General features: G+C 46.9%; 1 protein-coding gene across 1 annotated transcript; it reads right to left on the bottom strand.

Moving 5' to 3' along the window:
• Nucleotides 1-1,124: 1,124 nt before the first annotated feature.
• LOC123052510 (cysteine-rich receptor-like protein kinase 10) lies at nucleotides 1,125-6,584 on the bottom strand. Its single transcript, XM_044475720.1, has 7 exons — nucleotides 5,753-6,584; nucleotides 3,103-3,210; nucleotides 2,826-3,016; nucleotides 2,496-2,706; nucleotides 2,156-2,393; nucleotides 1,786-1,936; nucleotides 1,125-1,655 (listed from the first exon to the last, which is right to left on the bottom strand). Exons 1-7 carry the CDS (start codon nucleotides 6,552-6,554, stop codon nucleotides 1,347-1,349), a joined length of 2,010 nt encoding a protein of 669 aa, XP_044331655.1. The 5' UTR covers nucleotides 6,555-6,584; the 3' UTR covers nucleotides 1,125-1,346.
• Nucleotides 6,585-24,324: the final 17,740 nt, after the last annotated feature.

Raw genomic sequence — 24,324 nt, forward strand, 5'->3', positions numbered from 1 at the left:
GACATAACCATTTACGACGAGCTCTTTGTCACCTCCATAAACGAGAAACATATCCTTAGTCCTTTTCAGGTATTTCAGGATGTTCTTCACCGCTGTACAGTGATCCACTCCTCGATTACTTTGGTACCTCCCTGCTAAACTAATAGCAAGGCACACATCAGGTCTGGTACACAACATTGCATACATGATAGAACCTATGGCTGAGGCATAGGGAATGACTTTCACTTTCTATCTATCTTCTGCAGTGGTCGGGCATTGAGTCTGATTCAACTTCACACCTTGTAACACAGGCAAGAACCCTTTCTTTGACTGATCCAATATAATGTCAAGCAAGACTCGCTTTAGGCGGTTTCAGATCACCTTGGATGCTATCTTATAAAGAACATTGCATAGGTTAATAGGTCAAAACTGTGACAACAAGTTGGGATTCTTCACCTTTGGAATTAACACGAGAATAGTGCCGTTGACGCATTCTGCAGACTCCCTACCATTACGAATTAACTAACATGGGAAATTTTGATTGGAAAATGGAAGGGAAGGGGCCCGCCCGGAATTCAAAGGGGGAGGGGTGCAGATTATTTGAGGATGGAATGGTCTGTAGCCCTTTTGTAGCTCGCCCGTAGGTCTAGCATTTTTGGTTCTGCTGCATTTTGGCTCGTTGCCTTGTTGGCCCACGCGATCGGAGTTTTTGTTTTTGAGGAAACCATGTGTCCGAAGTTTTTCATTGTTGCACATTTGAGTCAGTGCAAACAAAATCTTCCACTAGTGGTGCAATGGTGCAGTCATTTTCCACAGGCTTGTATGGTTTCGAAAAAATTTGTTCCAAAAATTTCCTCGATCTTGCCCGCAACACAATGCCTCCATTATACATGGAAAAGGGCCAGACAAATGAATTGGTAAGAGAAGAGTTTTCGATTTTTAGGGCAGTTCCCTTTTTACCCTTTTCAGTTTGTTTCACTTTGATGAGTAAATGCAAATGTATGGATGTGAAATCGTCCCTTCTTTTGCAAATGAATTCCGAATTGCTTTTGCATTTCGAAATAATGACTTCAAAATGAATCAATGGTAAAAAAAAAACTATAGATAACACAAACATTGTGTGCAGTCCTAATACAGATATTACAACGTAGCAAAAAACCACCTAAGGTTACATAAAAGAAATAAATTTACGAGAGAATGCAAAAAAAAAAGTAACTTTCAACATGTTGATGGGCATGGGATTTATGTGCATCAACTACGTTAGTCTACTATGGTCCTTCCTTTTGGTAAATCTGATGAGAATAGTAGCCATGTATAGTTAATTACCTCGCTAGTACAAATTGATTGGCCGCCTACACTTGCTCCTGTTATCTGCCGTCTTCATCAGTCAAGGCGACGTTGCTGATGTACGACGATTCACCAAAGGAACTATTTGACTCTGGTAAGCTTGATAACCTAACGTTGAAGTAGGCCGGCTGTCGGGGCTCCGGCAGCGTGAGCCCCTCGCCGCTGAGCATGGCGACGACATCGGACATGCCGGGTCGATCGTCGGCGCTGTCCTGGACGCACAACAACGCCACCTGGACGCACTTCATCACCTCCGTCACCGGGTAGTCGACCCCGAGTACCTGATCGACCATCTCGTGCCATTTCGCCTCTTGCCACAACTGGTAAGCCTGATAGAATTAACACAAGGTTTGCAGTGAGCGGGCGCCTCTTTCAGGTTATCAGCAAAAACCAAAATTGTGGTTTTCCCGTTTGCAGAGAAGCGGATTTCGAGGACCAATTAACGCCATATGTACTTACGTATCCTGTGAGATTGAAGAATTTTCCATACTGGTAGAATCCTGCAGTCCTCTTCCCACTTATGATCTCCAGGAGCAAGACGCCAAAGCTGAAAACGTCGGATTTGGTGGAGAAGAGACCCTCTGAAGCATACTCTGGAGCGATGTAACCGCTGGTAAGATATAAAAAAAGAAGTGAAGTTGAGTTATAAGATCACCAACAAAGAGTACATTTCTATGTGTCTTTGATTTTTGTTAGTGAGGTACTCCCTCCGTTCCATATTACTTGTCCCTGATTTAATACAAAGTTGTACTAAATCAGCGACAAGTAATATGGAACGGAGCGAGTAGCTATGTGTCGTCAAATTTAATCAGGAGCGTGTATAACTTACTGCGTGCCGACGACCCTGGTCGTGTTGGCCTCCGTGACATTGGAGCAGAATATCCTCGCCAAACCGAAGTCCGAGATCTTGGGGTTCATGTCGCGATCCAAGAGGATGTTGCTCGCTTTTAGATCCCTGTGTATAACTCGCAAGCGGGAATGCTTGTGCATGTAAAGAAGCCCCTGGGCGATCCCATCGATTATTCGGAAGCGCCGCTCCCATTTCAGTATAGCCCCTTTCGCACTATCTGTACAGAAAAAATTGCAACGAGACGGGTAAGCGAATGAGATCTGGCAGAAGGAGATGCGTGCATGCGAGACTCTCTCGGTCTCTCTTGTTGTGCTTGTACCGAAGATGAAGCAATCCAAGCTTTTGTTGTGCATGTACTCGTATATGAGCATCTTCTCCTCGGCCTGGAGGCAGCAGCCCAAGAGCCTGACAAGGTTGGTGTGCTGAAGCTTGGCGATCAGCTGGATCTCGGTCTTGAATTCCATCAACCCCTGCACGGAGCAGGTAGAGAGCCTCTTGATTGCGACCTCAAGCCCGCCAGGCAGTTCACCCTGAAATACACATCACTTACATTTTACTACAATAGCATTGCACCGAATGATCCATTTGTGTGTAACTACCAGAAATTCAGTATTGTGTGTGCATGCGTTACTGCGTGTAAGAATTGTACCCTGTAAACAGCGCCAAAGCCGCCCTGACCGAGCTTGTAGTCGTCGGAGAAGTTTCTGGTGGCGTCTGCGATCTGGTCGAAATCGTAGAGCGAGAACTCAGAGTCGCTCTCTTCGATTTTCCATAGCTTCAGCACCTGCTCCATCTCCATGGACATGGTTGGTATGTTCACCGTCCCTGAGAGATTGGTCACTGATTAATTATACACTCATCAGTTCGAGATCCAGGCAGAATTGCAGGGCAACCATTTGCGAGAAGAACATGTTGTAATTAGCTACCTCTTCTTCGCCTTCTCACCCACATGAAACATGCCAAGAAGCCGCAGAGGAGCACGGTTACGGGGACTGCTATCGCGACGATCCAAAGCGTGTGCGTGTTGCTGCTCCCTGCACAGGCCGAGTTGAACAATGTCCCAAGTTGGATGAGAACGGTGTACCATAAAATGCTAGTACAAACTTTTGCAAGTGTATTTTTTAACAACATTTGTTTGCTAGAATTACAACAGTTGACGTCAATTTTTTAGTCTCTGGTGACTGCACATTGGTGATCGCTGCACGAGACATGTTGAAAAGAAATTCGCATACAGAGGGCGAAACCAATAAATTTAGTGGGGCCATGAGTCGTGATTTTTTTAACATGCTCCCTTTAATCCTCTCTTTTCACATGAACGATAAGAAGGTAAGAGTTGATCAAAAGAACTACTTAGTGCAATTTTTATCTCTCATGTGAAAAGAAAAGGTAAGAAAGAGCATATAATTGATATCTTCGCGATATTAATATATTCCCTTTTCGAAAAAAGAGCATGTTTCAAAACCCCTATACAAAGGCAAAACTGGCCGAGCACATCAAGCTCAAGGATGCTGATTGGACCTTCCGTGAGGGTAGGGGTTCAACGACGACCCAAGCGGAGTCCAACACACCAGGGGCCCGCCGGTGGAAGCTATCACATTTCAGCGTGGGGTCGACATGATGTGAACGTCCACGAAGGCAAAGCAAAGCAGCACAAGCAAGACCAGCATTTTATTAGATAATGATCGGACGAACCTACTACATGCTTGCGCATAAACAAAGGCTGAATTTGTCGCGTACATACGTGCATGACATGCATGCACATATGCATCCGGATTCTGTATGCACTACCTAAAGCTAGGCATGTGATGTGAGTGAGTGCGCGAGTCTGATCTGATATGTAGAACAAAGGTTGGCCGGTGGCCATGGCCGCGGAAATCATCAACAAAGAATAAGGACGAAAGGTTAAGTTGAATCGACGCAACTAATCATCAAAGGATCTCGTGGCGCACGTGGATCGGCCTATGGGTGTCGCTCGATCAACGGTAAAAAGCCGTGGGGTTGTGTGGGAAGAATAAATCAAATCTGACCACAAAACCCAGATCTAGCTATCTGTCGGCCACGCCAGGGTTAACAAGGAGATCTACTACTAGCAAAATCAGGGTGGCAATTGCCAGCTACACGTACGACCCACGAGTAATATTTGTAATTGTATAAACTGTCTTTGGCGCTGACTCTCTGTACAGAACGTACACGCAAGCTGACATATTTGCTGTAAGAAAAGTCATACAGTTCACGCAAAAAAAAAAAGGCATACTGCAGTACCATTTTTCCCGCAAGAAATCGGAAGTGGCCTACCAACTTAACGAGTGATTGGATCGGGTATCTTGTCAAGAGAAGAAAGGTGACTTGGATTGAGGACATATCTACGTCGTCGGTTCGAAATCTTTTAGAACTTCTGGATCTCACGTAAGAAGGCAAAGACTTGAACAGCTCCCGTCGTAAACTAGTTCATGAATGAACATATAATACTCTCGGATCCGTACGCATGGCGCACAAAACAATTCTTCGTCCCTATAGGCTGATGTGCACGGCCGGCATAATCTTCTATGGACATCAAAAGTCAAGCAGGTCCAACTTGAAGGCAAGCTAGGAAATTCTCTACTGCCACACTTGTGTTAGATCTTGAAAATATACAATTAATTTGCACGTAGTGATGATTTTCAGAGGGAATTTCTCTATGGTCTTTTTATCGTAGGCAAAGTATTTTCTTATTGCATGGATGAACAGAAACAATTTATCATCATGATTATATGTTCTTTGGGTATCATGATCATATGTTCATGTGTCATGACTACTAGAGTTAATCTTACTGTACCCCTCCAGAAAAAAGTTAATCTTACTGTTATAATATCGTTCAGAGAAAGTAATGCACTGACCAAATCTAGTAATTTATTAATTTTCATCAATGCATATATTCAGTGGTGGAGCTTGACTGGCATAACAGAGGGGCAATAGTCAAAGTATGAATGTTTAGAGGGGCCAAACGTAAATATGATGCATTTCCTCCCCAGGTAATTCAACTCACCCATTATTAAGAAAACAATAAGTCCAGCGAATTCAATACTCAATGAGGCAATATTTTCTTGTATTCGCGAATGACATACTAGGAGCGATTCTTCTTCAAAATCTCCAAATATACGCAAATCAGAAGTGCATATATACACTCATATAAAAGAAACTGCATACACACTACCGGAAGTCTAAACGTCGATCATTTTCATTCTCATTAGATCATTTTCATCCATGAACTGAAAGGATATGCAAACTCACGGCTAATACTCCACTACCATGAAGGAGGTCACTCTGCGGAACCAAATTAAGCAACGCACAAGCTGCCTCAGTTTGTAAACGGAGCAAAACTATTTACCAACTTGGGACACTAACTAATGCAATGCACGCCATTCCAGGTGACTTAAAATGGAGAAATTGCTACTGAACGGATTAAAAAAAGTGATTTGCAAATGTAAAAAGCTACGTCCTCCCTTCCAAAGTATGTGTCGTGAAGAACTAAAACCACGGCACTTGTTTTGAAGCAGATGGAGTACATCTAGATAGATAACAAGATTTTGGACTTACCTTTGGACGGATCCAGCAGGGGCGTGAGCGTCACCATGTCGCCGGTGGTCGCGAAGAAGATATCCTTCTCGTACCTGACGGCGCAGCGCACCCCAAGAATCCTCCCGCCCACCCTCCCGCTCAAGAACTTGGGCATCTGTTTGATGATGCCGGCGAGGCAGGCCCGGCACTGAGCCGTCGTGAGGTCCGGCGTGCACTGCGCCAGGCCGTACACGTTGATCTTGTCCGGCGGGAAGCCGGCCTGGCCCGTGGCGTACCTGCCGCTCACGTTGCTGGCCCTGTCCGCCACCGCGTTGGCCAGCCTCGTGACCAGGCCGTCGAACGCGGCGACGTTCCCTCTGGAAACGTTGTTCATGTTCGACGCTACGCTCTCGGGCGAGTTCACGGCGCCGGCGAGGAAGTCCTGGCTGTGGAACCGGATATGGCACTGGTCGTGATAGACGGTGACGTCCTTGCTGCGGCCGCAGAGGTTCACCGCGTCCTTGAACGCCCTGGAGAGGCACGCGCCGCAGTCGTCGCCGGTGTAGTCCCAGCGGCAGAGCGCCAAGCCGTACGCCGTGTCCGGCGCCCGGCCGAACGCGCCAGCGGAGAAGCCGGAGGCCGATGCGTTCTTGGGGAGCACCGCGGACATGCTGGCGAGGTTGGCCGCGAAGGTGCTGCTGGGCTGGTAGAGTCCATCGGCATCGCTCGTGGGGCCGCAGAAGTGGGAGAAAGCGTTGATCACCGGCACGGCTCCTTCATCGCCGGACGCCGGCGCTGGCAACGAGCTGGCGGAAACGAGGAGGAGCAAGAGGGCGAGCATGGTAGGTGCCAACTTGCTAATGGTATTGTGTAGCGGCTAAGTGTGGCACAAAAGCTAAGCTGCTCATTGGCATTGCTCAGTACTTATCTACGTAGTTGTGTTAATAGGCATCAACCCTAGTGAGAATTTTTATCTTAATATACTTTAGTGGATGTACAGAAGTAAAAATATAGTTCTCCGGTCTCGGGTTTAGGTGAACTAAAGCTAATGGCTGGTTGCATTAGCTATGACAGCGAGGGTATGCTGGTTTTAACTCGAGGGTTGACTTTTTTTGAAAGGGAGGCAAAAGCTTTGCCTCATCCATTAAATAAGGGAGAATATAGTTTGTTATAAGTAATCCGAATACACGACATGAGATTACTCTCGCAAAATAATAGATAATTTCTTTGCACCGGCGATGACTCAAAGGTTGGCCTCGGTCTCAATGGAGGCAGGCAATATAGTCGGCGGTCTCGAGGGTTGACTTTGAGTACAAGCTGCGATCGGTGTTGAAAAAGAATAACGAAATTGCGTGCGTAACTCTTTGGACTCTACCCAGCGGCAGATGGTGTCGTTTCCGAGTTGTTTACAAGGACGGAGCGAAGATGGACTATCTTTTTTTTTTGAGACAAGCGAAGATGGACTATCTGAATAAGAAGTCTTACATGCCACTGTCGCTGGTTTTGTTATCACAGCTGGTGGGCCCCGTGGACTTATCCACCCCTATACGTCTGCGGGCACATCCGGACGGCCCCTTATATCTCGTGTCCCTTGCCGAGATTGCGCCAGCCCTCTTCACTATGGTGTCGCGCCGTCGCCGCAAAGCCCGTTTTGTGGCGGACGGCCTCGCAAACCGGGCCTGTGTCACAGATATCCAGGGCGCTCTCGGGGTTGCCGCGACAGTCCAGTACATCGACATCTGGAGGTGCCTTCAACACGTCGCTCTCTCCACAACGCCTGATACCATCTCTTGACGCTGGACGGACTCCGGGCAGTACACGGCTGCATCCTGCTATAAGGCCATCTTCGCTGGTTCTATTCCTTCCCCGCACCACGAGCTGACCCGGCGCACCTGGGCTCCGCTGCGAGTCAGATTCTTCGCCTGGCTTGCGCTACAAGATCGGTGTTGGACAGCCGAGCGTCTCTCCCGGCACGGGCTCCCCCATGGCGATCGGTGTGTGCTCTGTGATCAGGCCCCCGAGACAATGCATCACCTCCTCATCGCATGTCCATTCTCGCGTGGAATATGGCACGGCATTCTCTCCGCCTACAGGCTGACGACGACGGCGGCGGCGCCGAGCGGCGACGAGGACTTCCTAGAGTGGTGGGCGTCCTCCATGGTCTCGGCCCCCTCCAGGCTTCGGAAAGGCCTTGCCTCCCTCGTCATTCTCATCGCCTGGAGCATCTGGAAGCACCGCAACGCATGCACCCTTCGATGGCGAGCACCCATCTACTTCACGTCTTACTCAGATTATCCGGGACGAAGCCCATTCATGGGCCTCCGCGGGTGCCGGGGGCCTAGCGGCCATTATCCCCGCGAGAAATCCGTAAACTCTCATGTAGGGGCTGCGCATCCCCCCTAGTTTCTTCTCTCGCTTGGACCTGATTACGCTTGTGTAATCTGATCCCACTTACTTTCTTGTTCCTCCCCTGTCAATGAAATGATACGCTTCGGCGAAAAAAAAATCCATGCAAATTCTTGTATGTCCATTATACACGTCAATGGTGTAGTAAATAACAAATGTTTGTACTAGCAAAAATACATAATTCTTACATAAATTTTATTTTAAGTGCACAACCCAAACATTAGCTCTTTGGTTTCATTGTAGGTTCACATATGCTCCACAAGATTATTGGTAGCTGCGTGTGCACCTGATGATCTCGAAGTTTCTGATGCATATGTAGAAAGTTCGTAACCTGATTTGTATCTTGATCTTTTGGGATTTGAACTTATTCTCCATGGTTCGGGCAACACCATCAACCTCGTTCTCGACAATCATATTGTGCAAAATAACACAACATGTCATGAACTGCCATAAAGTTTTTGATTCCCAAATCATTGCAGCTCCACAAATAATTCCTCAACGAGCTTGAAGCACTCCGAATGCCCTCTCCACATCCTTTCTAGCTGCTTCCTGCATTGTTGCAAAGTGGCTTTGTTTGTTGCCGTTTGGTTCGCATATGGTCTTCACAAACGCCCCCCGTTGAGGATAGATGTCATTGGCAAGATAGTAACCCATGTTGTAGTCATGGCCGTTGACACTGTAGTTACACGACGGTGATTTCCCATTACAAGGGCTCCTGAACACCGGAGAGTGTTGAAGCACATTGATTTCACTGTGACAACCCAGCATTCCAAAGAAAGTATGCCAAACCATAAGTCATGTGATGCCACTGCTTCTAGTACGATGGTGGTCTCTTTAGTGTGATCTTGATACATTCCCCGCAAACTTTTGGGATAGTTCTTCCATTGCCAATGATTGCAATCAATTGACCTGAGAATTTCTGAAAACCCTCTGGCCTCTCCAATGGTCAACAACTTTTTTGTGTTCTGCACACTTGGTTCTCTCAGGTACTCTGCTCCAAACACCTCCACCTTTGCGCGGGAAAACCTCACAGTAGTATTCAGGCATGTGCTCTCCCTCATCCTGACCATCTCACCAACGGCAGTACCAAGTGCAAGAATCCTCAGCCATGCATTCCTTCTTAGCACAGAAAGATAGTTGGCCGTAGCAATCCCTTGTGAGATTGAAGTAATCATCGTGTGCCTCCACTCCCTCCATAATGCGCAAAAACAATAGTTTTCGCATGCGAAAACGGCGACGAAACCATGGATCATCCGGGAAAGTTAGGTTTGGAGCAAAGTAGTCATTCTGCAGTAGCCGTGCTCCGGAGACTCCATCCTGATTGAACACTATTCCCCCTTTGATTGAGCCCTTGAAGTTGAAAATATGCTCCACCTGGCGGTCCATTTCCTCTTGCATGTTCATCTTCATTTCTTCGTTGGAATCCAACGAAACAAAAAACTCATCTTGAATCATTTGATCAAGCTCTGTCGTCCATACTCCTTGTCCGACGAAACATCGGAATTCATCGTTTTCCCTAAAGAAATCATAAAAAACCGGGTCGGACAATGTGTCGAACACATAGAGCGCAAGGGGCAGCCCAAGAGTTGCCAGATGTACTGCGGCGGCGTCCGAGCCGGCGAGGACAAGAGAGAGGAGTGTTTTGCTTGTGCTGGCGGCAGAGAGGCTCGGAATGGCCACAGAGCGCACACGGCGGCGGAGCTGCAAGACGGGCGTCGCGGAGGAGGAAAAAAGAGGAGAGAGCAAATGGATTTGGTAGGGCGAGGGGGTGGATTTGATGCAATTTGTGGTGGGGTAGGGCTGTCGGGTCCGACGTGACGGAGGCGCACGGGCGCCATATATCCGCCTAGATTTGGGCTGGATATGAGGTACGCCCGGGCGTTTGAGGCGTCTGTCTGGTCACTTTCTAGTGACCGGTCACTGACTGGACCGTACACCCGAGCTTTTGAGACGGATTTGGGACGCCCGTCTGTAGCTTACGAGATTTGGTCCAGTCTTTGGATTTGGATAGAGTGGAGCGTCGAATAATATTGAGGCACACAAAATTCGGGGGATACGTCCCATAATTCATAAAACATTTGTGTAGGCCTCCCTCAGAAAAGAAAAATTATGGTCCCTAGACCAAAAACGTGTAGATCCAGCTCCACAAACAGGGCAGAAACCCGCCCTGTTTGTATGAAAAAAGGACAAAAAGAACTAAACTTGTAGTGGATACCTAGTTTCTGAAAAATGCTTCCAGAATATAAACGTCGTGAACGGTGGGAGGTCAAAGAAAAATAATTGACCTCCAAATGAAAGTGATAAACCAGTCTCTAACTTGCATTTTCCCTACTCTTTTGGTAACCGTACGTGCCGGCCGGTTCTAGTCTTTGTTCCAGACATTAATCGTACGGTTGTACTCCATCTGTTTACAAATATAAGATGTTCATTTTTTTTTCTGAATCAAATGTATATAAAATTATAGATACGTTTTAGTATGTTTGTTCACTTATTTCAGTTCAAATATAATTCATATTGGAATATCCAAAACATCTTATATTTGTGAGCCGAGAGAGTACTTCATAAGTACTACATCTGTTTCTAAATATCTAATATTGTTAAAAAGAATCTTATATTTTGATACGAAGGAAGTATTTAAGAATAAAGGGTGTACTTGCGATCTTCATGACCTACCTCGGATCTGAAATCTAGAGGTTTCCTCTCAAGGAATGGAAACAGCCAATTTAGCATTAGCGCAGTTTAAAGCCACTTGTTGCTGTCTACAGATAATCACCAATAAAGAAGTAGGTCTCTGATGCATATGGAGCTAGATTTGGATGCTGCCGGTTCCAACTCGTTGCCTGCAGAAATTTCCAACTTGTAAATGCTGAACCGTGCGCACAGGTGCTATACACGGCTGTTTTCGCTCGGCATAACGTGCGCCCCGAACTATTGCTATATTTCTTAAACCGAACATCCAAATTACAAGCCATTTTCACTTGTTCCCGACATTCAGACCATTGCAATTAGATCGCATTTTGATTGATTCCGATAATTTTTTAACATAACTTTTACTTTGAACGATAACAAACATGTCAGTTAAAAAAAACAATAACAAACATGCCCCGCGCATGCCCAGGCCGTGACCGCTCAAGGTGATAAAATTTCCAGCATTGTAGTCTTCAGTTCAAACCCGCGATAGGAACATACAATCATGCATCTCACCTATTTGCTTCCTTGATACACGTCAATGACACCTTGTTAGGCACACACTCTTCTTTAGTGATCCCATTTTAGAGTTCGGCATAGGGTCCTTAATATTGCCGGCCTGGCCCCGCTCCCACATAGTGGGACTTGTATTCCTTTGTGGACAACATGCAAACTTTACACCTCGCACGGTGTAATTTGTCTTTTTTTATCGGTGCAACCTGCATCCTTTGAGGGAGTCCTGAATTAAGGGGTCCTTGGGCTGCCGGCCTGTTGTGTTCGGGCCAGATCGATGGGCTACTATGGAGCCAGGCCAGAGTACGGATCTGTGGCCCGATAAGGAATCTTCAGAGTCGTGGTGTGCCCTCCAAGCCAAGATTAGGCAGGATCTTTCCCTCCTTGTAACTGATCGCATGTAACCCTAGCCCTACCGGTGCTTATATAAACCGGAGGGTTTTTGTCTTTAGGGTTAGAGCTACATCCATCAACTCATCGACTTAGGGTTTAACTCACCTGATCTCGAGGTAGATCTACTCTGTAACCACATCATACATCAAATACAATCAAGCAGGACGTAGGGTTTTACCTCTTCGAGAGGGCCCGAACCTGGGTAAACACTTTGTTCATCGTCCCTTGTTTCCCATTGATCCTAGATCCACAGCTCGGGACTCCCTACCCGAGATCCGCCGGTTTTGACACCGACATTGGTGCTTTCATTGAGAGTTCCGATGTTGGGTCGCTCAAGGGTCAATGGCTCACCTGATCATCGGAGAGGGCATCAGCTCCGGGGACCTCTTTGTCCCCGGCCAACTCTTCGCATTCAGCAGCATCGTGCTGCATGCCAACCCAACAGGCCATCTAGACCAAATCGATAATTTCATCCCTGAGCACCGAATTCGATTCGGTAATTTGGAGTACGTAGCGGACGTACGAGGCGATCTGGTCTTTACCGGATTCACGACCTCTTCCCGCACCCCCATGGGCCTCGCCGTGCCCGCTCTGGAGCCTCACACCGATCCGATCTACGGATCGGCCCCGGTCCTTCAGCCAGCCTTGAGCCCGGACGGCCCCACTTCGAGTGGAGGCCAGGAATCCCCTTCAGCCACACTCACAATGCCCGGCAAAGACCCATCTTCGGGCCTCGATGCGGAAGCAAGGTTCGGACGCCGAGAGCCACTATCGCCACCGCGTGCAGCCTGAAGAAACAACGACAAAAAATAAAGGCCGAACAGGACACCCTCAACGAGAGGTGGACAAAGGTCCTGGACGCCGAAGAGGAGTACGACCACAAGAAACAGACGAAAAGCTAGCCAAAGCAGAAGCTACTGCCACAGTTCGATGACGAGGCCGAAGATCCAGCGCCTCCAAGGTACACTCACGCAGACTAACCAGATCGCCACCTCGAGGACGGGATTGCACAGTTGACAAAGCCGAAAAATCTACCACCCAACCTCGCCATCAAGGCAAGGAACCATTACGGTCAGGCTATGAGTACGACCTCCGTCGGGACCTAGACGCTCGGGCAGGCCTGACAAGGTCCATTTACGGTCCCAAAAGGGACCCTCCTGCTAGACGGGACAAATACAAATCCTGGTTAGACCAAACGATAGGGTTCGGGAACAACAACGTGCCCGGATGGCAGATGACCTCCGATGCGACGTAGCCCGAGTCAGGGGTGCTGCTCACCCCCTCTGCTTCACAGATAAAGTGATGCAACACGAATTCCCAAAAGGTTTCAAACCTGTGAACATTGAGCCCTACGATGGGACTACAGATCCTACAGTATGGACCGAAGATTTTCTATTGCACATCCACATGGCAAGAGGAGACGACCTCCATGCCATCAAGTACCTACCATTAAAGCTCAAGGGTCCGGCTAGACATTGGCTGAACAGCCTTCCCGAAGACTCAATAGGGTGTTGGGAAGAACTTGAGGAGGCCTTCCGGGCCAACTTTCAGGCACTTATGTTCGGCCCCCGGATGCCGATGACCTGAGCCACATAATCCAGTAGCCCGGCGAGTTAGCTCAGCAATTTGGAACCGGTTTTTGACCAAGAAAAACCAAATCGTTGACTGCTCGGACTCCGAAGCCATAGCCTCCTTTAAGCACAGTATTCGGGATGAATGGCTCGTGCGGCAGTTCGGCCAAGACAAGCCGAGAACGATGGCCGCACTTACCTTCCTGATGACCTGCTTCTACGCCGGAGAGGACAGCTGGCTGGCCCGTAGAGGCACCAATCATGATACCCCCGGCACCTCTGAAGTCCGGAACGAGAACGGGAATTCCCGAAGGAACAATAAAAAGCGCTGCATAACGACGGCAAAACTGAGGAGACGACAGTAAATGCCGGATTCCGTAATCAGAAGTCCGGGTCACAGAAAAGGCCCTCTAAAGGCAACCAAGACGTCCCAACACTGGTACACGTCGGTCCTGAACAAACAGTTTTTTATCCCTTTCCGCGACGGCATTTGGAACCATCGCCAAGTGAGCGTGTGCGATAGGGTGTCCTTCCCACACGACCCAGAAATCGTCGGGGATAGGCCCTCCTGGGACCCAGGCTGGGGCCGTGTGCGATCGAGCGAGGCATCGAAACCCAATCATTTCCGTAGGTATGTACATCCCACACGGTAATCCGAGAAAATCATTTCCGTAGGTATGTACATCCCACACGGTAATCCGAGAAAATCATTTCCGTAGGTATGTACATCCCACACGGTGAATCCCAGAAAAACATTTCCGTTCATATGTATATCACACACAGTCAATCCAAGGAATACGTTTCCGTTCTTATGTACATCCCACACAGTTAATCCAGGGAAAACGTTTCCGTTCGGATGTACATCCCACACGGTTTTATGTATACGCTCGTGTGTGAAAGGTGTAACTATCACACACGCTCTGCCTTGGTTAACTGTTTGCTTTCATTAACTATATCACACACAATTTGATGTAGAAAACTGTGTGGCATTGGGCTATCCATCGCAAGCGCTTTTACTGCTAGAACCGTTTGCAAAGGTCCATGACCGTTTGTTCTATTTTTATTTTTGCCTGTAATTTATAATTCTAATTGGAAATTTTGAAATACGAAACGTGCAATTCAAATTCTCAGCACAATGGTTCAACAACGAATCCATAAATAAAATTGCCAGTACAATATGTTCAGTAATTACAGGATTAGGCAGCAATTAACTATGATGAACCACACTATTTAAAAGTGGTAAAGGTGAAGAGACAAGTGTAAATTATTTTAACTGCCGACGGTGTTGAAGAAGCGGAATGCCCATAATGTGCCTTCTTGCATGACATAGGCACAAACCACTTTTGTCCAACCCCTTGTGACGATCGCCCGCCCATCCTTCACCACCTTCAGAAAGACTTCTAGAGCATTATCATGGTAGCATGAATTATATACTTTAACCTTAGTTGCCTCCACTCTGGTCATGTAGTTTGCAAGGTAATCATCAGTAAATAGCTTCGGAGACCACTGAAAAGAGAAAAATATCAGATACTGAGGTTTAATAGAGTAACTTATTGTGGGCAGGGGAAAAGGCAACACATTACTTACCATCCTAAAGTTCACTGTTGTCTTCGACAAAGTGTAAATAAAGAGCTTAATTCCAATCACCCGTTTCTTTCGCCTAACAATCTTTCTTAGTTGCCTCACTTGACGCTTGTTCATGAATATCTCATTGCCCCATACACAAAAGGGATCGAAGCGTGGATCAGTACCCCTCATATACGTACCTACAAGCAACCAGTAAATGTTAGAAGCTAAACTGGGATTGCACAAATGATGTAAAATACAACTACCCATGTTCCTAAGTACAAGTAATTTTTTTTGAGATTTCAATATGAACTACATACGGATGTATATAGAATTGTATATATAGTTTAGATTAGAATCTAGATTCACTCATTTTGCTCCTTATGTAGTCTATATTGGAATCTCTAAAAATTCTTATATTTAGGAATAGATGGTGTATAAGACATGGGATGCAGCTAACCTCGACGACAAACAACAACATCGCCCATTGTAGCCCTGTGTAAGTACATGGAAAGCCAATGTTAACTACAACAGGGCTAACATCCACCAAAAATAGCAAATGGTAATAAAACGGCAGCATCTGTAGTGATATCTTCATTTCAAAAGAGTAGCACGGTAGCAAAGGGACGGATTAAAAAATGGATACAACTGTTAATTGCAACAGGCTTAACAACATCCTAATTCATGTTTTGTAAGTTTGTAGCCATTGAAATACAAATCTTTAAAAATGGATACAACTGTTAATTGCAACAGGCTTAATGGCCATTGAAACCGGTACTGATAAAAATGCAATTGGCAGAGTTAAACATCACAGGGCAGGTGCTGCGAGAGCAGATAATGGCCCAGTTGTCTATAAAAAGGTAGGGAAAATAGCTCAAACGTGTTAGGCATGTTTACTACAACATGCTTAATACATCGACAGTACAAAACATAGCCATTAATTGCAATTGGTATTGGTAAGATTGAACTGGTGGGTACATACTTGGTAAGTCCTGAGAGGTAGTTGCTGGGGCACTTCATCTTGGCCAGAGCCCACCCAGAGCCAGCCGCGGCGGAGGCGAGCTGTTCCTCCGTGTCGAAGCGTGGATCAGTGCCACTGACATGTGTACCTACAGGCAACTAGTAAATGGTAGAAGTTAAACTGCAATTGCACAAATGATGTGAAATACTGTAAGACATGGGATGCAGCTAACCTTGACGGCAAACAACAGCATCAGCCGTTATGACCCTGCGTAAGTACATGGACAAGCATGTTAAGTACAACAGGGTTAGCATCCACCAAAAATAGCAAATGGGGGAGCATCTCTAGTATATCTTCATTGCGGAGAGTAGCATGATAGCAAATGGACAGATTAAAAAATGGATACAAATGTTAATTACAACAGGCTTAACAACATCCTAACTCATGTTTTGTAAGTTTGTAGCCATTGAAATGCAACTGTTTAAAAATGGATTCAACTATTAATGCAACAGGCTTAATAGACATTGAAACCGGTACTGATAAAAATGCAATTGGCATAGTTAAACATCACAAGGCAGGTGTTGCCAGAGCAGAGAATGGCCCAGATGTCTATAAAAAGGTAGGGAAAGTAGCAAAAACGTGTTAGGCATGTTTACTAGAACATGCTTAATACATCGACCATACAGAACATAGCCATTAATTGCAACTAGTATTGGTAAGATTGAACTGGTGAGTACATACTTGGTAAGTCCTGAGAGATAGTTGCTGGGGCACTTCATCTTGGCCAGAGCTCGCCCAAAGTCAGCGACGACGGAGGCAAGCTGTTCCTCCGGGTCGAAGTGTGGATCAGTTCCACTGACATGTGTACCTATAGGCAACCAGTAAATGGGTAGAAGTTAAACTGCAATTGCACAAATTATGTGAAATATTGTAAGACATGGGATGCAGCTCACCTCGACGGCAAACAAAAGCATCGGCCGTTATGACCCTGCGTAAGTACATGGATAGGCATGTTAAGTGCAACAGGGTTAGCGTCCACTAAAAATAGCAAATGGGCAGCATCTCTAGTGATATCCTGGGTCATGTATTGTAAGTTTGTTGCTGGTATTGGTGAAATTGAGCTGGACACGATAATATTTGAACATCACACTATGTGTAGTACTGAAATAAACAAGGCACGAACATGCTTAATAAATCAACCGTACAAATCATAGCTGTTGCAAGTGGTATTGGTAAGATTTAGCTGGTCAGATCTTACCTGTTAAGTCCTGGGGGGGAGGGTAGTCGCCGGGGACTTCATCTGGGTCAGAGCCTGCACCATGTCGGCGGCGGCGGCGGAGGCGAGGTGTTCCTCCGGGTCAACACACACAGCGGCCATAGCGCCATGGACCGCCATCAACTCCTGGCGGGGGGATTTGGAGGCATGAGGATGTTTCGCAGGCGCCATTTAAGCAATCAGGCCGGGGACGTGATAGAGATCGGTGGGTTACCTGACTGGATCCGAGCAGAACATAGATGTGGTTGAAGCTGTGGTTGCGGTAGCGGCGGTTTGAGATGCCGATAGGGGGAGGCGCGAGGGAGGGCGGGGGGGGGGGGGGAGATAGTGAGGGGAAGGGGATGTGGTTGGAGGAATAAATTATGAAATTGCGCGCCTAATGAAAATTTCGGTGCGAAACTTGAAACTTGGACGGGGGAAACACACAACGCAGATGAAGCGCGTAAAATACTTGTCGTGGAATTGTCACGGCAGATGTCCTAGTGTGAGGACTTAGTCGTGAGGCCAACGCATCTATCTGGTAGCTTGAGAGGGGTTGATCGGGATTAGAGACGCGAGGCGGATCAACAAACAAGACAAGGATTTAGACAGCTTCGGGCCCCGGGAAACATCATCCGGTAATAGCCCTACATGCTGTTTGTGGCTAGGTCTCATTATACTCATGAGGGAGTCGCCGCATAAGCCGGCTCCCCTTTAGTTGTGTCTAGCCTTAGCGATTGTTTTCTCTCCCTCTTGGGGTGCCCTGCCCCTCCTTATATATGTTGAAGGGGCGGGTTACATGACTAGTCCTAGTAGGATTAGGATTACTCTATTACAAGTGGAGTCCTAGTCTTGCTTCCTTTGTAAGGGAATACTCCTTACGCCTTTCCTCATAAACCGGCCCACCATAACATGAGCCGGCCTTCTGGGCCTTGGGCCTAATCCTCTATCTGACCCGCCGTCGGGGCCATCAGTGAGTCGCCAGGCTCGTAAGTCGTCAGACCAGTGAGCCGCCAGACTCGTGACTCGTCAATCCTTTGGCGGGTTACCAGTAAAACGCCAAGTCCCAACCGGGTCATACATCCGGCCGAGTCATACCGCGGGGTATATCTCCGACATTAGCTCCTAGTATAGCTTGGATTTATCCATGGTAAACTTATCCTGCAAAACAGGACCAACTTTGATAGATTATACACCGGGTTGAAGGCTCTTCTGAGCCGGTACTTGATCATCACTAAGTCCTTGTCATTTCCTTGTTGATATATACATGTCCATGATCTCATAGAAAATCTTCTTTAACAGATATGTTTCAACTTTTTCAATACAAAAAATCCAGATACTTCTTTTGAAAAATCCGGGTCAACAGGCCAGCTTCAGAATCAATTTGCTGACATTGGTCTTCTTGTAGAGAAATATTGTAAGAAATAATCCACTTGAGTCGGCTTCCAAAACGCCGGCTTAATAAAAATATGAAATATTCATCTGATTTTCAACCGGCTTAAATATGTAGAACTTGCCGGTTTATCATTACCAAAATTGCCGGGTTATAAAACAGACGATGCCGGGTCATAATTGTTGCTGACATCGGGTCATGTAATTGATCTTCCTGATTTGCTCAAAACTGAGAATTGAAGATGTTCCTCCTTTATATGCATAATGCCTGTAGCCCCCAAGTGTTAAGAGGAGAATATAGTGATAGCTTAAGACTTGCTTCAATATAAGTGTTGCAACCTTGAAGAAATCCGGGTTGTTCATTTCAGTCACCAGTCAAAACTGAATATGCCATATATGTAGCCCCCAAGTGCCGAGTTGCCATGCTTGCAGCAACCTGGGACTTGTAATTGCCTGATGCCCATAAAAGCTTCAACCAGTGTAGCCCCCCAAGGGCCGGGTCATTATGCAATATTGAGCAGGGACTTTATAAATATGATCATGTAAATTTAAACAGCAATGTGTAGCCCCCAAGGGCCGGGTCATTATGCAATAATGAGCAGGGACTTTATAAATACTTTTTTGAAAAGAACAGCATATGATGTAACCCCCATCATGGGGCTTGAACCCACGTCCACAAGGTTAAGATCTTTGTGCTTTACCAACTGCACTGTGGACCCTTCAATATAATGGATTAAGACTTGTGTACCCAAGGGCCGGCTCATTATGATGTGATGAGTCGGGCACTACTAGAAAAAAGGCTGTTAGTGGCGCACCTATTTTGGCTATTAATGGCGCATTATAAGTGCGCCACTATTATCACGCCACTACTAATAAATAGTAATGGCGCACGCCTAGTGCGCCACTGTTAATCTACATAACAGTGGCACACCACCTGGCACTACTAGGAAAAGGCCTGTTAGTGGCGCACCTATTTTTGCCATTAATGGCGCACTATAGGTGCGCCACTATCACCATGCCACTAGTAACAAGTACTAATGGCGCACCTCTGGTGCGCCATTAGTATTGCAGGTAACAGTGGCGCACCTTATAGTGCGCCATTACTATTGCTACAGGTGCGCCACTGGTAACTTTTTTTTGATTTTTTTCTTCTGAATTTTGAAGGCGGGAAAATAGTAGTGGCGCACCGTCTAACCCCCACCGTGCGCCATTGCTATTTTTGAATTTTGAATTTGGATCTGGACCGCGATTTTTTTGCCCTTTTTTGCTCGTTTTTTTTTCTCGTTTTTTTGCACGATATTTTTCAAATTTTGTTCTCGTTTTTGGATCTTGTATGTTCTTTTGCCGGAGAGGAGTTCGCCGGAGAGGAGGGCCGAGGAGAGACAGTGAGGAGGAGAGGAGGGAGGAGGAGGAGGTCACCGGAGAGGAGCTCACCTACATCGTCGGAGAGGAGGAGGAGGAGGTCACCGGAGAGGAGGGAGGAGGAGATCACCGGAGAGGAGGGAGGAGGATATCACCGGAGAGGAGGGAGGAGGAGCTCACCAGAGAGGAGGGAGGAGAAACCATGAGGGGAGGGGAGGAGAGGAGGGAGGAGGAGGTCGCCGGAGAGGAGGAGGAGGAGGAGGTCGCTGGAGAGGAGGAGGGGAGTATGGTGGAGGAGAGGAGGGGAGATGGAGTGGAGGAGAGGAGGAGATGGAATGGAGGAGAAAAATGAAGAGGTAAGGAGGAGAGGACCCCGCCCAGCCATATATACGGCATAGTAATGGTGCACCGTGGGCAGGTGCGCCATTACTAACTTTTTTATATTTTTTTGATTTATTTTGAATTTTGAAGGCGGGAAGATAGTAATGACGCACCTTGGGCAGGTGCGCCATTACTAACTTTTTTTGATATAGTTTGAATTTTGAAGACGGGAAGATAGTAACGGCGCACCATGGGCAGGTGCGCCATTACTGAGTTTGATTTTTTTGAATTTTTTTGCCTCTCCAGATCTTGAAAGCCCCGTAACTTTTTTTGTTAGGTTTTTGAGGATTCTAAAAATATTCAACGGGGTTTCCTCGTTGAATTCGGATATAACTTTTTGAGTAGATGATTTTTCATATAAAAAACTTTTTCATCGGAGTTCGTATGCAAAAGTTATGCCCATTTTACAAATTCTCGAGAGATTTTGCAAAAAAGACGAAAATTAATGTTTGTCAATTTTGCTAACAACTAGACCACATATCACATGAGAATCTTATTTTCTTTTTTTTTGACATTTCTATCATTTTCTTTTATTTTTTTTGAAACTGAAAAGGCGGTCCAGGGGGTGCATTTGGTGAATTTTTCGGCCACCTCAGAAAGTTAGTAATGGTGCACCACCTAAGAATGCGCCATGGCGCACCTGATGTGTGGTGCGCCACTACTAACATGTTTTTTATTTATTTTTCTAAAACTAGTAATGGCGCACCACACACCAGGTGCGCCATTAGTAATGTGGCCAATAATGGCGTACCTGTATCTGGTGTGCCACTGCTATATAGCAGTGGCGCACCACATACATGGTGCGCCATTAATGTCCATATTAGCTATAGCTGTTTTCCTAGTAGTGTGGTGCGCCATTACTATCCCAGACACTAATGGCGCAGCTAAAGTGCACCATTACTAGGCCAAGAAGTGCGCCACTGCTGTTACTCCAAGGGGCCATGTGTACCTTGTGCTCTGGGTTACTAATGGCGCACTTTTAGATAATGCGTCACTGGTGTTTTTATTTCTATGCGCCACTAAAGTGCAATATGGTGCGCCACTACTATGAATATTAGGATTTTTTTTGCTTTTCTGATATTTGCACAGGTTACAAAATACATTACAACACATAATATAAACAGCACAACATATAAACAGCAGATTTATCGAATACAATGGAAGATTAGTCTCCGAATACAATTCATCATATTAGTCTCTGAATTCAAAATACCGAACAAAGTTAGAACATTACAAGTCTCGAGACCGCGAGTAGCGAGTTTGTCTTCACATTACAAGTCTATATCTAAACTACCATCACATAGAAGAGGGTTGCGGTCACGATGAGCATCATCGCGATGAAACTGATCTTCATCCGGTTCCTCCACCGCTCCCTCCTCTCTCCCGCTAGATAGCGCGCGTATCTAGCTTCCGCCTCCGCCCTAGTGGTGTAGCCTTTGTAACTGTTACCGCTAAAACGGTGAACCTGTCTCCGACACTCCTCCCAGTCGTCGTAGACTCCGGGAACCTCACCCTTGTACACGACATACGACGGCATCTCTATGCACTAGACAAATAAAACGTTAGTAGCAATTCACAGATAATATATAAGCAATATATAAGTATGCAACAAAAGGATCGGAAGAGAAAAGCAACACATTAATAGCACGATTCATGGTCCTACTAATAAATACCATCAATTACATATAAGTTGAACGACTGTCCAAACTAAAGAGACATACAAGTTCATTAAAGTTTAATTACAACATGAGCTAATCGATATTTCAGAACTACATAGCATCAATACTTTCGACTCGACTCAGGGACCGGAGTGTGGATGAAGCCACCGTCTTTCGTGATGGTCATGAATGTGCGGTCGTTGTCAGCCTACATTTGTAGCGTTGTTTCTATTTCACTGTTGGACGGTTGATATTTGAGGTAGAACTGCCCCGAGGTATGAAGGACATCTTGATAGATTATTTCCGCAAACTCCGACTGGATGCGAAAGAATTCTTGTCTGATGCCTCGTCCTGGATTGCCGACAAGCATGCGATCCATTCTTTGAGATTATTTGGTGGCATAAGGTGATTATGGTCCCGTACGATCGCCCGCATGTGATGGAGGGCGTAGTAGGCATCCTTCTGACTGCCAGGCGGCTGCTTGACGCAGGGGAACGTCGTTACGTGGGTGAACACGTGCTTGCCGTACCTACAAATTGGCCTCCTGAAGGTACCTCTAGATTTGGCGTAGCCGGGGAGAGCATCATCAAGAACTTTCTTGATATTTGTGTAGTCTTTCTTCGACTGACGGCCCGAGTCGAAATACGTGGCCATGGAATATTTCGGGCTTAAGAGAATGAGTGTGCAATGTGTGTCACTGCAGAAAACACGGAATGTTAGAAAAAAAGAACGATCGAAATCTAAGAAATCATATGTTACGGGGCGGTGAGGGGATGACTTACTCGGAAAAGTAAGGCACGAGGAAGTTATCCTTATCTGGGTTCGCCAGAATGACGCCTTCGAGGTATGAACTCGCGACTTGCCGGTCCCCAGCGCTGCCCAAGATCTTGGCACGCATGTAGAAGGGGTCGACTATCACGATGTCCGGGGTCTTGTCTCTAATGATCCGCATCTCCATACTAAGCGAAAATAGCCGAATGAAGGTGTAGTGCAGCGGATGAAGGTTAAACATAGCGAAGATGTCATCAAACCGCAGGACGATCATACGCCCGATGGTGCTATCGACAAAGCCCTTGCCCTCTGGCACCTTGGCCACGAAAACCTGGTATGCCACATCATTCTCGGAGAGACGCCGCTTCTCCATAAAAAGAACACTGTCATGCAGACTCCGCATAGCACCGGTTGCAACATTGAGCATATTAGTCGGTAGCATCGGCCTACCCGCCACATGCACCCTCCTCGAGATATCCTTAGGTATTGGTGGCCCGTCCTGAGCACGGATCGTACTCGGTGCCGGCTGGCTCACACCCTTGTTATTTTTTATTTTCTGTCCCTTCTGCTTCTTCTTCTGTAATGGGATCGAGTTCTGCTCAGAGACCACCTTCTTGAGTGTGTTGGGGCTGATAATATTACGCACCTCGGCTATTTGAGTCTCGGTGAAGGCGGCACCTGGAGGCGTCTCCTGAGAACTGAACGCCAGACGACGCCTGTTGCAATTGGGTTTCTCCGCGGTACCAGCTAGATCGTGATCGTCCTTTGCAGGGTTGGGTTCTTGAGAAGGAGGCCCCAAGAATTCGTCATCATACCCATGTTCGTTCATGTACTTATCGACGTTGGAAAATGTACCGTCGTCTTCGTCCGGATCCTGTGCCATATGCATGTCTGGATCAGCTGACGGCGGTAGCGTTGCGGCGGTCTTGCCATGGCTTGGCGTCGGCACGACTGGCGGTGTTGTCTATGGGGTGGTGTCCCCGGCCCCCAAACGAATCTGGCTCTTCGGCCAAAGCATGGACCAGTTTAAGCAGGCGCTGAGGGTCATCACATCATCTTCGTCGGCCCCAGGGGGTCGTTACGGAGGTAACAAGTCGTTGCAGCCCCGCAGCACCCGAACCAATTGAACCCTATACACGGTGGGTGGCATCGGATTACCGTGGAACACGCGGTTGCCTGGTTCAACGATTTTGTCCTTGGCAACATCGATCAACTCGCCGTCCACAAAGTGCAGGAGAGTGCATGGAACGTTGGCGGGGCCCTGAGTCATTGTCGCTAAGCCACCTTCGATGTCCCATGAACACGGTTTTCGAAGACCCGGGATCTCTATCTAGCTGGCGATACGTTGAGTCATCCATGCACCTGACGCATGCACAAAAACCATGGACCACCTGCCCCGTGACATATCCGTAACCGAGATAGTCGTGCACTGCCGTGAGCAGTGCGGCTCTCATAGGGAAATATTCTTTCGCTGAGGCCTCCCACGTATTGGCTGGCGTTTTCCATAGCGTGTGTAGCTCCTCTTTCAGCAGCCCCAGATACAGATTGATGTCGTTCCCTGGTTGTTTCGGCCCTTCAATTAGCATACTCATGTGAATGTACTTCCTCTTCATGCATATCCAGGGGGAAGGTTGTACATCCACACAAACACAGGCCAGGTGCTATGTGTGCTTCTCTGGCTGCCAAACGGATTG

Source organism: Triticum aestivum, chromosome 2D, assembly GCF_018294505.1.
Source record: "Triticum aestivum cultivar Chinese Spring chromosome 2D, IWGSC CS RefSeq v2.1, whole genome shotgun sequence".
NCBI lineage: Eukaryota > Viridiplantae > Streptophyta > Magnoliopsida > Poales > Poaceae > Triticum > Triticum aestivum.

What these genes read in the sequence shown, in the direction of transcription:
- LOC123052510 (XM_044475720.1), bottom strand. Translation starts at nt 6,554, where the DNA reads ATGCTCGCCCTCTTGCTCCTCCTCGTTTCCGCCAGCTCGTTGCCAGCG. An exon ending in CCTGCTGGATCCGTCCAAAG is followed by an intron (nt 3,211 to 5,752) that starts GTAAGTCCAAAA and finishes CGGCCTGTGCAG; the next exon opens with GGAGCAGCAACACGCACACG. An exon ending in CTTGGATTGCTTCATCTTCG is followed by an intron (nt 2,394 to 2,495) that starts GTACAAGCACAA and finishes TTTTCTGTACAG; the next exon opens with ATAGTGCGAAAGGGGCTATA.